Genomic DNA, 13,079 nt, shown 5'->3' on the forward strand with positions numbered 1-13,079 from the left:
AGAATTTGAGAATTAGGGTTAAGAGTGAGAATTGATGATTAGATGGTGAAAACTTGTAGAATTGATGTAGAAAGTGTTTACAGACCTTAGATAATCCATACGATGATTACATGAACCAGTTTTAAGGTTTAAACCATGTGATTAGGTGAATTTTCGTGAAAAACTGCATTCTGCTCGAGCCTGAATTCATTGCTCGCCTCCCGAGTGATGATCCTCGCCCTTGCGAGCACTTTTCCTTCGCCTCGCGAGTTGCATGTTGCAGCTCGCCATAGCGAGTTTGACCAGTGAGGAAACCTGATTTGTGATTTAACTTATTAAGTCGAGCTTTAGATGATTTTGAGTGCCTGAATATGTATAAGAATGATTAGGCAAGTTTTTAGATTGAGATTGAACCTCGGAAAGTTTAAAAATGAGATTTTTGGGTGAAAAATGTCAAGTTCCCGAGAGCACCCAATTTTAGTTCGCCAGGGCAAACAGCTTACTCGCCAAGGCGAGTAGCCTTTTTCCTGAACTCGCCATAGCGAGTAGAGTGGCCCGCCTCGCGAGCTGCACAGATTCAGAATACCTTGTTTAGGATTTTGCGATCTTTGTCGCACGAGATGTTGTGAGTTGATCCTTGAGGTAGGAATGGAGGTTGTATATAATATTAATGATGATCTGTGAAGCTGTTATAATATGATTTAATGTTGATAGTGATGTAATATATTTGTATATGCAATCATGAATTATTTATGATGTTTGAGATGTTGTTGATTTGCATTTGATATTGTTATATCATGAACTGTTTTATGTACTGCATATGATGTTGTTCCAAATTATTGGATTTATATAAGATGTCGATGTTTCTAGGCTAAAATATGGTTTTAGTACCTGCAAATATGTCTCGTTTTGGTTTTAGTCCCTGTAATTTTTTTTTTGGTCCCTGCAAAATTTTTTGTTTTTGAAAATAGTCCCTGACCCCACTTTTGTGATGATTTGCATACGTGGCACATTATAACTGAACCAAAACGAGGCATATTTGCAGGGACTAAAACCACATTTTAGCCATGTTTCTAAGATGTTAAGTTGTTGAGTCCATGCATACTCATTCATGTTGGGGGCTTGATGCCCTAGAGCCTTTGCTCAACTAAGTTGAGGGCTTGATGCCCTCGAAGTATATTAATACTTAAATACGTTGAGGGCTTGATGCCCTGGATTGGTATCACATGCATGATTAAGAGGTCTAAGTTGCATAGTCAAGTTGAAGTTGCATTGTCAAGTCAAGTTGTTAAGTCGTCAAGTTGTTAAGTTGTGTTCTATACACGAGCTGTTAATGAAGTGTTATATGATTATATTATCATCTATGATGGAATTATGATGTTGTTATGTTGTTAAATATAATTGATGAATTATATGCTTAATATTATTGTTTTGTGAAATCTCACCCCTTCTGCTTGGAAATGTTGCTCTTCGTATGAGTAACTTGCAGGTAATCGAGAATAGTTGCTGTCGTGAGTGGTTTCCTTCTCACGTGTGTCTTTAGGTGCTCTGATACGTAACGGGATGAGACTTTGTTGCATGCTTTTCTATTCCTTACGTATTGCTTATGAATTTATATGATTAAGTTGTTAATTGGATTTTCATGAGATGTTTTGATGAGGCATTCGTGCCAAGACTATTTTAGATGTTGAAATAAATTCCGCTGCAAAGTATGAAGTTTATGTTATTGAATTTTGAAGGATAAATTATTATTTATTTGCGTTTATGATTTTTTTAAGAAGTGTGACATTCCATTTGTGATGATTACTCTGATTATTTATATGAAGTTTTTATGTTGGGAAAACGGGGTGTTACAGAGAGCCTCCCTATCCTGGAGGACCTGAGATATCCTGGTTATTTACTTTAATTCCGTTTTTTTAAGTTCCTGAAAAAACGGTTGTTAATTTCCGCTGCTGCCAGCGGTTGTTAACTGCTGGCGTCTCATTGAACAGTTGTTAACTGTCGATGGGGATATTTAAGTATTTTACTTGTGTCAATAGGAAGTTTTCATTGTCAGAAAATCAATTTTCTAATTATTTTATGGATGACATTTCTAATTGTGTTTTTAGAGTAGACATCTTTGTTCTTTATTTTTTGAAAATATGGTTGAGTTTGTTAGGATAAGAGTTAATACAGATTTAAAAAAAGAAAGAGAGCAAATAGGGTAGCTCATACTTTAGTCAAGGTTGCCACATATTTATTTTGATTTCATCCTTTCGTTGATGTTTTTTATTGTATCGATTGATTAATAAATTACTCTCTCCGTTTCAAAATACATGTCCAATTTTTCCAATGTGCACTATTCACTTGACTTACTTTGACCATACTTTTTAACTAATATATAAATACAAATATTAGCATGTAAGATGTTGTTTGATTTGTCTCGACAAATATTTTCAAAATATTAAATTTTTATAATTTTTTACTTTAGAAAATTAAAGATATTAATAGTCAAAATTATGCATTGGCATATGTGAAGTGGTTGACTTGGACATGTATTTTGAAACGGAGGGAGTATATGATTGTACCCATGGAAGAAAAAAGCAGTTGACAATAGGCTAATCCAAGCAAATGCAAGAGTGAGAAATATGATAAGAAAGGTGTATCCATAATTAAATTAAATGTTAAGAAACCTTAACATCCAAGGTAATAAACATAGTTCACTATATGTCACGTGTAACTGTGGTCATGTACAACCAAACGAAAACAAAGTAAAAAGTAAACACAGTAAAGTATTGATGAAACAAATCACAAGTTTTTTTAATTAATATATCTTAATATCAAGATTAGGTGTACTGAAAATGTTGTGTTCCCTCCTCATCCAAGATTTGATCCATACATATTTGCACTTGCTCTTCAAATATTTGCATAGTAGAAGCAGGCAAACCCACAAACACATTAATACTTTTTGTATCTTCACGATGTGGTAAAAACAGAATGACTTCCTTTTGTGGCAAAGTAACAGGACAAAAATACTTAGGTTTTCCCCAACCAAAATCAGCTTCATGAAAAGACAACCTGGTCCATGTTGTGATCAAAAGTGTTGATGTTAAAGTTGGCTTACTTCTTTTAACTTCAAAATAGTCAATAACAGATCTCATATAACTATCTGTCACCATCTCAATTGCTTTGTTAATCAATTCCACACTGAATGATAATGGATTCTTCAACAACTCTCTTGCTTTACACATAGCATTTGACAACACAATTGCATTTCCAAAGTAACCTTTTGGTATTGGTGGAACAAATCTTGATCTTCCATCAACAGCAAAAAGTAGCTTCACTAGTTGATTGGGATGCACTTTTAAGGCTTGAGTTCTAGCTCTCCATACAAAAGCTGAGAGTGCTTCAAAAGTAGAACACTTTTTCACAACACCATCTTCTGTGGCCTTTTTCTTGAGAAGTTCAAGCTTGTTCTGATTAAACCAGAATGACTTGTATATAATCTCTTCTTCCTCATGAATTAATTTGTTTGTATCTGATAAATCTTCAAGTTCATCGAATTCGTGATGCGTGAACTCTATTTGTGGGGGGTTACGTGATTTGAGTATTGTTCTATCAAGAAATGGTGGGATTTTTAAGTCTAGTCCTCTTGCTGTGTCACCCCAGGAGTTCACAAATTGCATAGCACTTATACCGTCATTCATACAATGGTTCACGTTTACCCCCAAAACAAACCCTCCACATTTAAACTTTGTCACCTGAAAAAGAGGGTTCAGTTCCACATTAAATATATGACATTGCTGAATCAAGCACTTATCACCGCATAACATATCAATAACTTATTTTAAAAAAAATCAATAACTAATAGCATCACTGGTAATGACGTGTTGCATTGAATATCATGCCCCTAGATTACTTAAACAAATAAAAAAAAAAACTAATAGTGTTTGGATGACATTTTTTTAAGTAATGTAATATTAAAGGATAATTCAAAATTTTCTATGTAAATTTTATTGTTTGGATGAATTTTTTGAGAATTTTTAAAACAAAGATATTTTATCAAGTATTCTTTTGAATTATACAAATTATCCTTTCTATTTGAAAAAATTATTATTCAAATTTTGCAAATTGATTTCTATATTTTTAAAAGTTTATAAATTGATCCCTATAAGTTTTCAAAAATTATAAATTGTCCTATAAATATTCAAAAGGTCTGATTCCTATAAACTTTTAAAAAATTGCAAATCGATCCTTATTTTTTTAGAATTACAATTTTATTCCAAAATTTTAAAATTATGCATATTAGTCCCTATTTTTTTCTTCATTTTTTTTAATACTGGTCTTTCAGCTTTTTAAAAATTACATAAAAATAGCTCAACAAAGTTTAAGAATACTAAATCTTTTTACTATATCCAACAACAAAAATTTAGAAATAAATGAAATTCAATCAAAAACATTTAAATTGTCTAGATTTCTAATATTTAAAAAAATTGTCAATTATATATGTGCGTGTGTTATTCAAAGTATAATTAAATGATACTTACACCTACACCATGTTTATTCAAGTGAGATAAACATTTAAGAAACCTTTTACAAATGGAGTGTCTGTTATTTAAGCAATACGAAAATAATAAATACATCTTAATATTTATAGTTGAGTCTAACTTAACCCTGCACAATCGATTTTTAAGGCGAGCGTTGTCCCATTTATAAACGCTTGTTCACGCTATATCACTTTCAAAGTGGAACTCTTGACACACTATTGGGTTTGGTGTGTGGATATAAATGGTGGGTGATCTAATAGTGAAACCTGATTGCTGGTGTCCTAGTGGATTTTGGAGAATGCTTTGATATTGTCTTAAAATTTGCGGTTGAGCCTCCATCCCACTAATTAAACTTACTTGTAAGGTGAAGATTGTCCACGCTTATAAACACTCAACACTTTTCATGCCATATTACTTTAATTTGTGGTTGGATATCTCCCAAAGGTGATCTAGTGGATCTTAGACAGCTCTGATACATATATATTTTAATTTGTGGTTGGTTCTAACATTGTTGAAATCATTTCAAGCCCCACTTAGGAAAGAAATAACTCGTAATATAAGAGTTTATAAAGAGAGACTCGTCTCACCTTACAAACTGATTTTATTAGGATGACTTAAATTCAACATAAAAAATTCTAATATGGGATTAGAGTTCATCAGCCGGGGCATCCGATATTTATACACACGCATCAAACCCAATAGTGTCGAACGTGAGGTGTGTATCAAGACAACCCAAGTCGCACATATAAAAGATAAGACACTTAAAAAGAGTTTATAAAGAATGATACTCATCACCTAATAAGTCAGTGAGTTCTTTAACAAGAGTTCTTTAATTTAACAAACATCAAATTTCATGACAATGTAAATATAAACAAAAACCTGAATTAGAAGTGGAGGCATCTCTAGTAAGTTCTTTGCAGTAGGGATGTCATAAACTAGTTTTCTAAGAATATCAAGGTCAGGCTCCTTCACATCACTCAAATCCTCCACCATACAGTTCGCTTCAGCTTCAACAAATACAACACCCTCTTCATTGCAGTCTATTGTCAACTTTCCTTCTGAGCTTATTTTCAACCTTCCAGCCATGGGATAGTAGTGAACAAGAATCTTTGACAATGAATCCTTAAGAACTTGTGCAACATCCTCATTGCCTTTTGAAAGTGATTTATAACAGTAAATTGTACGAACTGGATATGCTATATTTTGGTCAAGGTTAGAAAGAAAGTAGAGTCCCTTCTTAGTTTGTTGTGCAGGAAGAACAAGTGTTGGTTCTCCTAGCTTTATATTCAATTTATTTGCCATTAAATACCAAAATCTGTTAAAAAATGAAATAGAGTTAAATTACTACTAAGTACATGTTATGTTACAAAAGAGTCTTTGAAACATGGCAACACAAAACAAAGAAACAACGTACCTTTTGGTTACCAATATGAAAGTAAGAATATACAAAAACAAGTTTACTAGGACACTATATTGTAGAGGAAAATTAAACAAACGAGAATTATTAAAGAACTGGGATATGTGTTGTTCATTTCCTTCAATGAGTTTATATAGGAAGAGCTTAGCTGAAAAAGTTGACGAGGAGATAACAAATAACAGTTGCGAAGTTATATTACAACTCAATTTCGTCTGTCCAATAAATGTCAATTTGTTTTATGTTATATATTTACTTTATTATGTCTTGCCGTCTTTTTATTTTGCTAAATTATGAACGATATTTTATAAGAAATTTTGATCAAAATTATAAGTATAAATATTTGCGGCTTTCAAATTGTAATAAATCCTAAAAAACCATGTTTATCTTTTCAATAATAACAATAATTTATCAATTATAATATGAATCTTTATTTTTTCAATACCATCAACAATATAATATTAATAAAGGAATATTTGTTTAAAAGTATAATTGGAATTATAAAAAATTCAGCCCAAACTCTCTGTCCCGTTCATATATAATATTAATAATATTGTTTCAATTGTAGTGAGATATTTTCTATTTTAATGGATTTAATTTTTTAATTAAAATTTAAAATAATGTTATTAAATGATAAAATAATTTAAATAAAGGGTAAACTAAATAACGAAAAAGTCAATCCGAACTCATGTATTTTAACCCAATTTTACACACACACATATATATATATATATATATATATATATATATATATATATATATATAATATAAATTCTATATTTTATTTGTAATCAATTGTGACTCTGTGAGGCTCCACAATATAAATCAAGGAGAGTTAATTTATATGACATGACTTGGTATATGTGTCAGTTTTTATTCGGCAAAAGGAGTTTCACATATTTACGTCTTCAATGTATCTATCCCCATGCGGTATATTATTTTTTTATAAACTTTGTATGCGCCGCGTGAAACTGTATAGATAAATCTTTTGAGCATTGTAGGAATTAAATGAGTGTCAAACTTTTCCTACAAATTTTAATGCTATTGCATGTTCAATGCTAAATTCAAACTCAGAATTTTGGTTAAGTTAGAAGGGACATGTATCATCTCGTATAAGCACTATTGGGTATGGCCATGTGATATTGATACTTGTTCATAAATTCTTACAATGGTTTAATGCAAGTTGAATTATTTTGTCAACAACGTAAGGTGATGTATGTTATAGGAGTGCCATGTGTACAGCGAGTGCAACTAATGCTTTGTTGTTGGTTTAGATAGCACACAGTATGGACATTGATATGAATCTGATAAATTTTTTATTCTTGTAACATCTGGTAAGGTGTCTGGAAGGTCATGATGCATTGTTTTCTGCGCTATATGCATTTAGAGCCGTGAAACCTATAGGAAAAAGATACATAGACCACTCTTTTCTATACGCCCCTTTGCACCACTGCTGATGTGGCAGGGGTAGTTTGATAATTTCACGCGATAGGGATAGTTTGGTAGTTTTTACAATCTCTTTCTCTTCTTTGTTCACAGATCTGTTCTCTCTCCGTCTCAATCCCACTCTTCCATATCTCTCCCTCATCCGGACTGCTCTCTCACCCCCAACCAACACATGATCTCCACTCACCGCCATGTCTCCTTTCGTGATCTCCTCCCACTGCTCCGTCCCCTTTCAGCCACCGTCAAGTCACAATAACTGTCGGCGCACAGTCACTGTCGCATCAGAGTCTCAATCGCGACCTTGCTCCCTCACTCAAATCGTTGGAAATCTCTGTCACAATCTAGTCGAAAATTGAATCTCTCTGTTAAAGGTGATGTTTATATCAAATTTTTCATTACATATGCTTTTATTTATGGTTTAGGGTTCTGTTTTGAATTTTTGTTTCCAAAATTTATATTTGTTTTGAAATTAGTTGTAAAACCATGTATTCAGACCTGGTCAAAACTAACATTAGCTTTGAAATTAGTTTACCCATTTTGAAATTGCTATTCAAAATAATTGTTTAAAGTAATTAGAAATCCATGGTGAAAAAATGAATCATAAAAATGACTCATATAAGTGTATTATCTAGGTTTTTTTAACTCTTCTCATATGTAGTTTGTGCTTGTTGTTTATTACGTGATAACTAAAATCCAACTTTATATTGAAATCAATGGCTATCATGCAAGTCTCTACCGAAAGTACATGCATTGAGTTTCTATGAAAATTTCCATCAACAATTGAAATGTGTGATGTTAGTAATCTAGAATTTATCATATACGGCTTTAATAAGATGCCTTGACTTGTTGCATAAATGTTTGACTTAAAAAATTGCTGATTGAAATACTTGTATGTTTGATAAAAACTGGCCATTTGTTCATCGGATATTTTTGTTGTATTTTATTTTCCTTCAATTTCTATGTATTTCGTTATGCCATTCTATTTTTAAACCTGTTACTCTTGATTAGAATATGGAAGATTTCTGATTGATATATTTGATGATTCTTCAGTTGTGGCAGTGTTTTAACATGAGTTTATGGGCTTCAACTATGATTTGATTATAAACTGATACTCTAACTCATGGATCTATTTGACTATGAACTGGTCTGTAGATGTTAAAAAAGAATTCACAAGTTATGTGTTGATTGTAGTAGTTATATTTGTAAACAATCATTGTATCCCCGTGTTCCGATGTAATTCTGTCAGCATTTGCGGTCTTCTAAGCATACAGTCTTGCGTGCTGGTGATCTTATACTTGAAGTAAATTATGTTTTTTTCCTGTCTGTGTAGGAACTCTAGCAAAGTACATTGCTGGTCAAGTGTATTACTATCCAGCTTTCCAATCAGTCATTCATGGGGAGAAATTGAGTCATGAATTAAGGAAAGACCTCACAAGAGAGACTGCACGGGAAGCATGGATCATATGCATTGCAGAGATACTTAGTAACTAGTTATCTATGCTGGGTTGATGGAGTTTTTCGGTGATTAATGATGATCTAGCTGTCTACAAGGCCAAATAAATTTGCAAAGCATGGATCACAAATGGAATAACAGCTATGTTTTTCCTGAGCATGATGATTTACTTTCTTGTAGATAATATGCATTGCCACAATTAATTTGAAATATTGTCAGGTGTTTCTATAGAATTGGGTTATGCAAGGTAGAGGTTGAAGTAGCTTTGCAAACAATGGTGTTAGTTTAAGTACTTGTCTTATGGTGTTTTAGCATTACATGTGTACTAGAGGTTACTTCTATATGGTGCATTAGCATACTAGAAAGTGTAACCATGTATTATTAGCTCAAATTAGGAGCTTGTTTAATGACATACTTAGGTAACAGTCTCAATCAGTAAATAGTCCTATTACCTTTCTTGTGTTTTTTAGGTTTATTTTAATGTTATGAGGTGGGTAAATAATCACAATCAATAATTTTAGATATTAGTAGTGATCACTTTTGTGATTCTCTGTTTGTATAACACAAAACTAAGTTTGTACATCTTAAAATTTTAGATAACCAAAACAATGATCAATGTTACCACAATTATTAAGAGGCGTCACCGTTATTTTATCTAGGTTTTCAAAGTGTTCATCTTTATGCGCAAACCTCATGAGAACAAAGACGCATTTTAGACTCCAAGAAACATGGAGGGCCCATAAGTTTTACGATTTCCTATTTGTATGGCACACAATTAAGTTTTTCTTGAAAACTAATAGTAGTTACAAATTTGATAAATATCGGTTAAATGCTTCCTCGATTTGGTTAATATTTGTAAAGTCTGTCAAACTTACAAGATACTTCACCTCCCACTTTATTAACATCAGTCTACTCACAAGTGTGTCCAAATATATTATCTTCCTTCATATCACGTGGAGGAATAATGAGAAAGACAAATTGGATATGGAAAGAAATGGTGGTTACGCATTTGATATTTAGTGGTTAACTACATCAAAAATATGGTTAGTTTTTCTAAAGACTGTCATGGATATGAAATAATTCACATAAGTCATGGTTAGCAGTCGTTAATCACTTATAGTAATGGTCCAACATACCTAATCTAATTTGATCACTGCACTAAAAGTCTTTCCAACCATAAATAACTTCTTTTACAATCTGCGAGTTTATCACGCTTAAAGATGGACAAGTTCTAATTTCTGAAAAAAATAGTGGTCACGCACCTTAAAAAATGTGGTCACACAGACCATATATTTGGCTAGTTTATCTTTCCCAAGTATAAATAATCTTGTTTTAGGCGAATCGAACACATAATCTAATTTGATCACTGCACTAAAAGCCTTTCCAACCATAAATAACATCTTTTACAATTTGCGAGTTTATCACGCCTAAAGACGGACAAGTTCTAATTTCTGAAAAAATAGTGGTCACACACCTTAAAAAATGTGGTCACACAGACCATATATTTGGCTAGTTTATCTTTCCCAAGTATAAATAATCTTGTTTTAAGCGAATCAAACACATAATATAATTTGATCACTACACTATAAGCCTTACTGGCCATAAATAACTTCTTTTACAATCTGCGAGTTTATCACGCCTAAAGACGGACAAGTTCTAATTTCTAAAAAAATTGTGGTCACGCGTCTTAAAAAATGTGGTTACACAAAACCTCCCAAAAAACAATATATATTACATAACATGCAGAATGACTCATTAAACTGCAGGATAGTTCAACAATGTTAGTAACTAACAACATATGGTGTTTCCATTAATATTACAGATGCAACATGGTCCTACTAATTAAAAAATAGCATAAAAAAAATTCTACATTACAATCATATCAAAACACTACACTAATTTAAATCATCTTATTTATGCGTCCATCCTTCACCCACGATGAAAGCAGAACCCCACTTTTTACATGGTTTCTTGGCTTGTCCTTAATTATAGTCAACAAATTTGATTCATGATGTGCTTCATCATCTGATACATTTGTGACCTCCCTTTCAATAACCCTTTCAATCTCATCCATGGAGACGTCCTCCTTGACACCTTCATTTAAATGGTGTTTTCTGACATTGAGACGTTTGAAGTTCGGTAAGCTTCTCGTTGACTTTAGTAATATACTTTGACTTACATTGATGCCTGAGACATAACTATAATAAACAAGAATTCCAAAGGCGACATATAAGGAAAGGCATTAACAAAAACAAAAAACACTTATGAAATCAAACAAACTAAATGACATTCATCGCATACACATAACCATTTTGTCGGCTAGACAATGCTAGAATTACCACGGGAAATCAACTGGGTAGTGTAATGGTTGAGAAAAGAAATTCAAAAATCTAGAAAAATGATGGTCACACAACTGAAAGATTGTGGTCACACAGACCAAATTTATGGTTAACTGTAACTTCCTATTTAAAAAGAATGACATTTTAGGCCAAACGAACATCGAAGCACACTAGTTCACCACATTTAACGTTCGTCTGACCATAAACAACTTCTTTTATAAGCTGCAAGTTTTATCAAAAGTGGAACCACGTTTTATCCAAAAATGAGATTTGAGATACATTTTATCTCTTTCTTACTATTTATCCACCTAAATTATGTGAAAGGAATACATTTGGGAAAACTAGATAATCTTGACTAATGAGCATGGGTGAGAGGTGAACTATTGTTCATCTTTAACAGGCTTCACAAAAACTAACCAAAATTGAGAAAGACTTCCCAATAATTACAAAGGTGTAACCATATTTTTTTTTCTGTGTTAAAATTACTCATCTATAAGTTTACTAATCTGCAAACAAATTAAAGCAATTCCAGTGCATGAAACTTAAAAGTTGATCACAATTGGTATTTTAGTGATAGATTTGCTTAAAATTATATAGTCTTAAAATGATAATTCTACTAACCAATTAACTGAAGCATATAACCATAATTTTACAAAGGCGTAACCACATTTACTCAGGCGTAATCGCATTGTTCATTGTTTTGGTTATCTAATTTTTACATGATAGGTTGGCTTAAAATGATATAGTTTTCATAGGATAATTTGTGATATAGAAATAATTAAAACATATAACCTTAGCATTTCCAACATTTCCTTAGATCAATTGTGTTCTTTCACAAATTTGAAATTGACAAAACCACAAGAATAAATGCAATCACTTACAATCAGCATCAAATATTGAACAAGCTCAATTTGAATTGACATTGAACATTGAACACATGCAATCACTTGGAATTGAAAAACACAGGCACAAACGCAAATATAAACCCTAATAACCTTATGTATGGAATATGAATCAGGAGTTAGCGCTGAAGAAGGTGACAGAACTTACAAGAATCGAAAATGGAGAATTGGAGAAGAACGGTGAGTTTGAAGGCTGTCGAGAGCGAACGAGACGTGATACAAAGAGAGATAGAGAGTCGCGAGCATCAATAACCCCTTTCTCACCCTACTGAATTGATTGAAGAAGGTAAAGTGATTGAATGCAAAATTCTTCTCGCCGGCGAAAAACTAGAACAGGGGGAGAGAGAAACTGGACTGAATAATGAACGAGAGGAAAGAAGCACAATTTTTTTTTTGTATGATATGAATTAGGCAAAAAAAATTGTTAAATATGCGCCAACTATGAGTGGTATGGGGTGTTTGTCCACATAAGTTGGTGGACGTATCAGAACTCAACTTATATTACCCCTTCATGAATTAGTTTATGGTTTAATTAGTTTAGTTTTTATTTATTTTTAGTCTTTACATATGTGAGGATTTCTATAGTTTTGAATATAACAAAATTAAAAAAACGTTATTGAGTGTTTATTTTGTTAGTGATTTGTTAGAGCAAATTGATCAATAGAAGACACATTCAAAGAACAAAAGTAACAAAGGTAAAATATAAATGGTGACCAAATTAATTAGTGAAAAACATTTGAAACTGTTTTTGTACTTGTGATTGATTCATGAACTATGACGATAACACGATGGTTTACAATATTTTTTTAAATAACAAGTTTTGCTAACAGGTATCATTAAAGATTCTTAAAAAAAAGTATCATTAAGGATTTTAATTTTTTGACGAAGTATCATTGAGGATGTTATTTAGTGAACAAATTTGCCTCACCATGTACAACATAATCATTTAATTGGCTATATACCCATGTTTTCCAGCAAAAAATATACTCCAATTTTTTCTCTCTCTCTCTCTGTAGTTTC

General features: G+C 32.2%; 1 protein-coding gene and 2 long non-coding RNA genes across 3 annotated transcripts; 1 reads left to right on the forward strand and 2 right to left on the reverse strand.

Moving 5' to 3' along the window:
* Positions 1–2,605: 2,605 nt before the first annotated feature.
* LOC25501998 (omega-hydroxypalmitate O-feruloyl transferase) lies at positions 2,606–6,081 on the reverse strand. The gene is made up of 3 exons (XM_013591519.3): positions 5,920–6,081; positions 5,385–5,820; positions 2,606–3,719 (listed from the first exon to the last, which is right to left on the reverse strand). Exons 2-3 carry the CDS (start codon positions 5,805–5,807, stop codon positions 2,805–2,807), a joined length of 1,338 nt encoding a protein of 445 aa, XP_013446973.1. The 5' UTR covers positions 5,808–5,820; positions 5,920–6,081; the 3' UTR covers positions 2,606–2,804.
* A 1,134-nt stretch (positions 6,082–7,215) lies between these two features.
* Positions 7,216–9,241, forward strand: LOC25502000 (uncharacterized). Its single transcript, XR_003007717.2, has 2 exons — positions 7,216–7,736; positions 8,696–9,241. It is a non-coding gene; the product is annotated as an uncharacterized lncRNA (long non-coding RNA).
* Positions 9,242–10,603: 1,362 nt separating this feature from the next.
* On the reverse strand, positions 10,604–12,444 carry LOC120577685 (uncharacterized). The gene is made up of 2 exons (XR_005643650.1): positions 12,208–12,444; positions 10,604–11,005 (listed from the first exon to the last, which is right to left on the reverse strand). It is a non-coding gene; the product is annotated as an uncharacterized lncRNA (long non-coding RNA).
* Between the last annotated feature and the right edge of the window lie 635 nt (positions 12,445–13,079).

This window comes from Medicago truncatula, chromosome 8 (genome assembly GCF_003473485.1).
Source record: "Medicago truncatula cultivar Jemalong A17 chromosome 8, MtrunA17r5.0-ANR, whole genome shotgun sequence".
NCBI lineage: Eukaryota > Viridiplantae > Streptophyta > Magnoliopsida > Fabales > Fabaceae > Medicago > Medicago truncatula.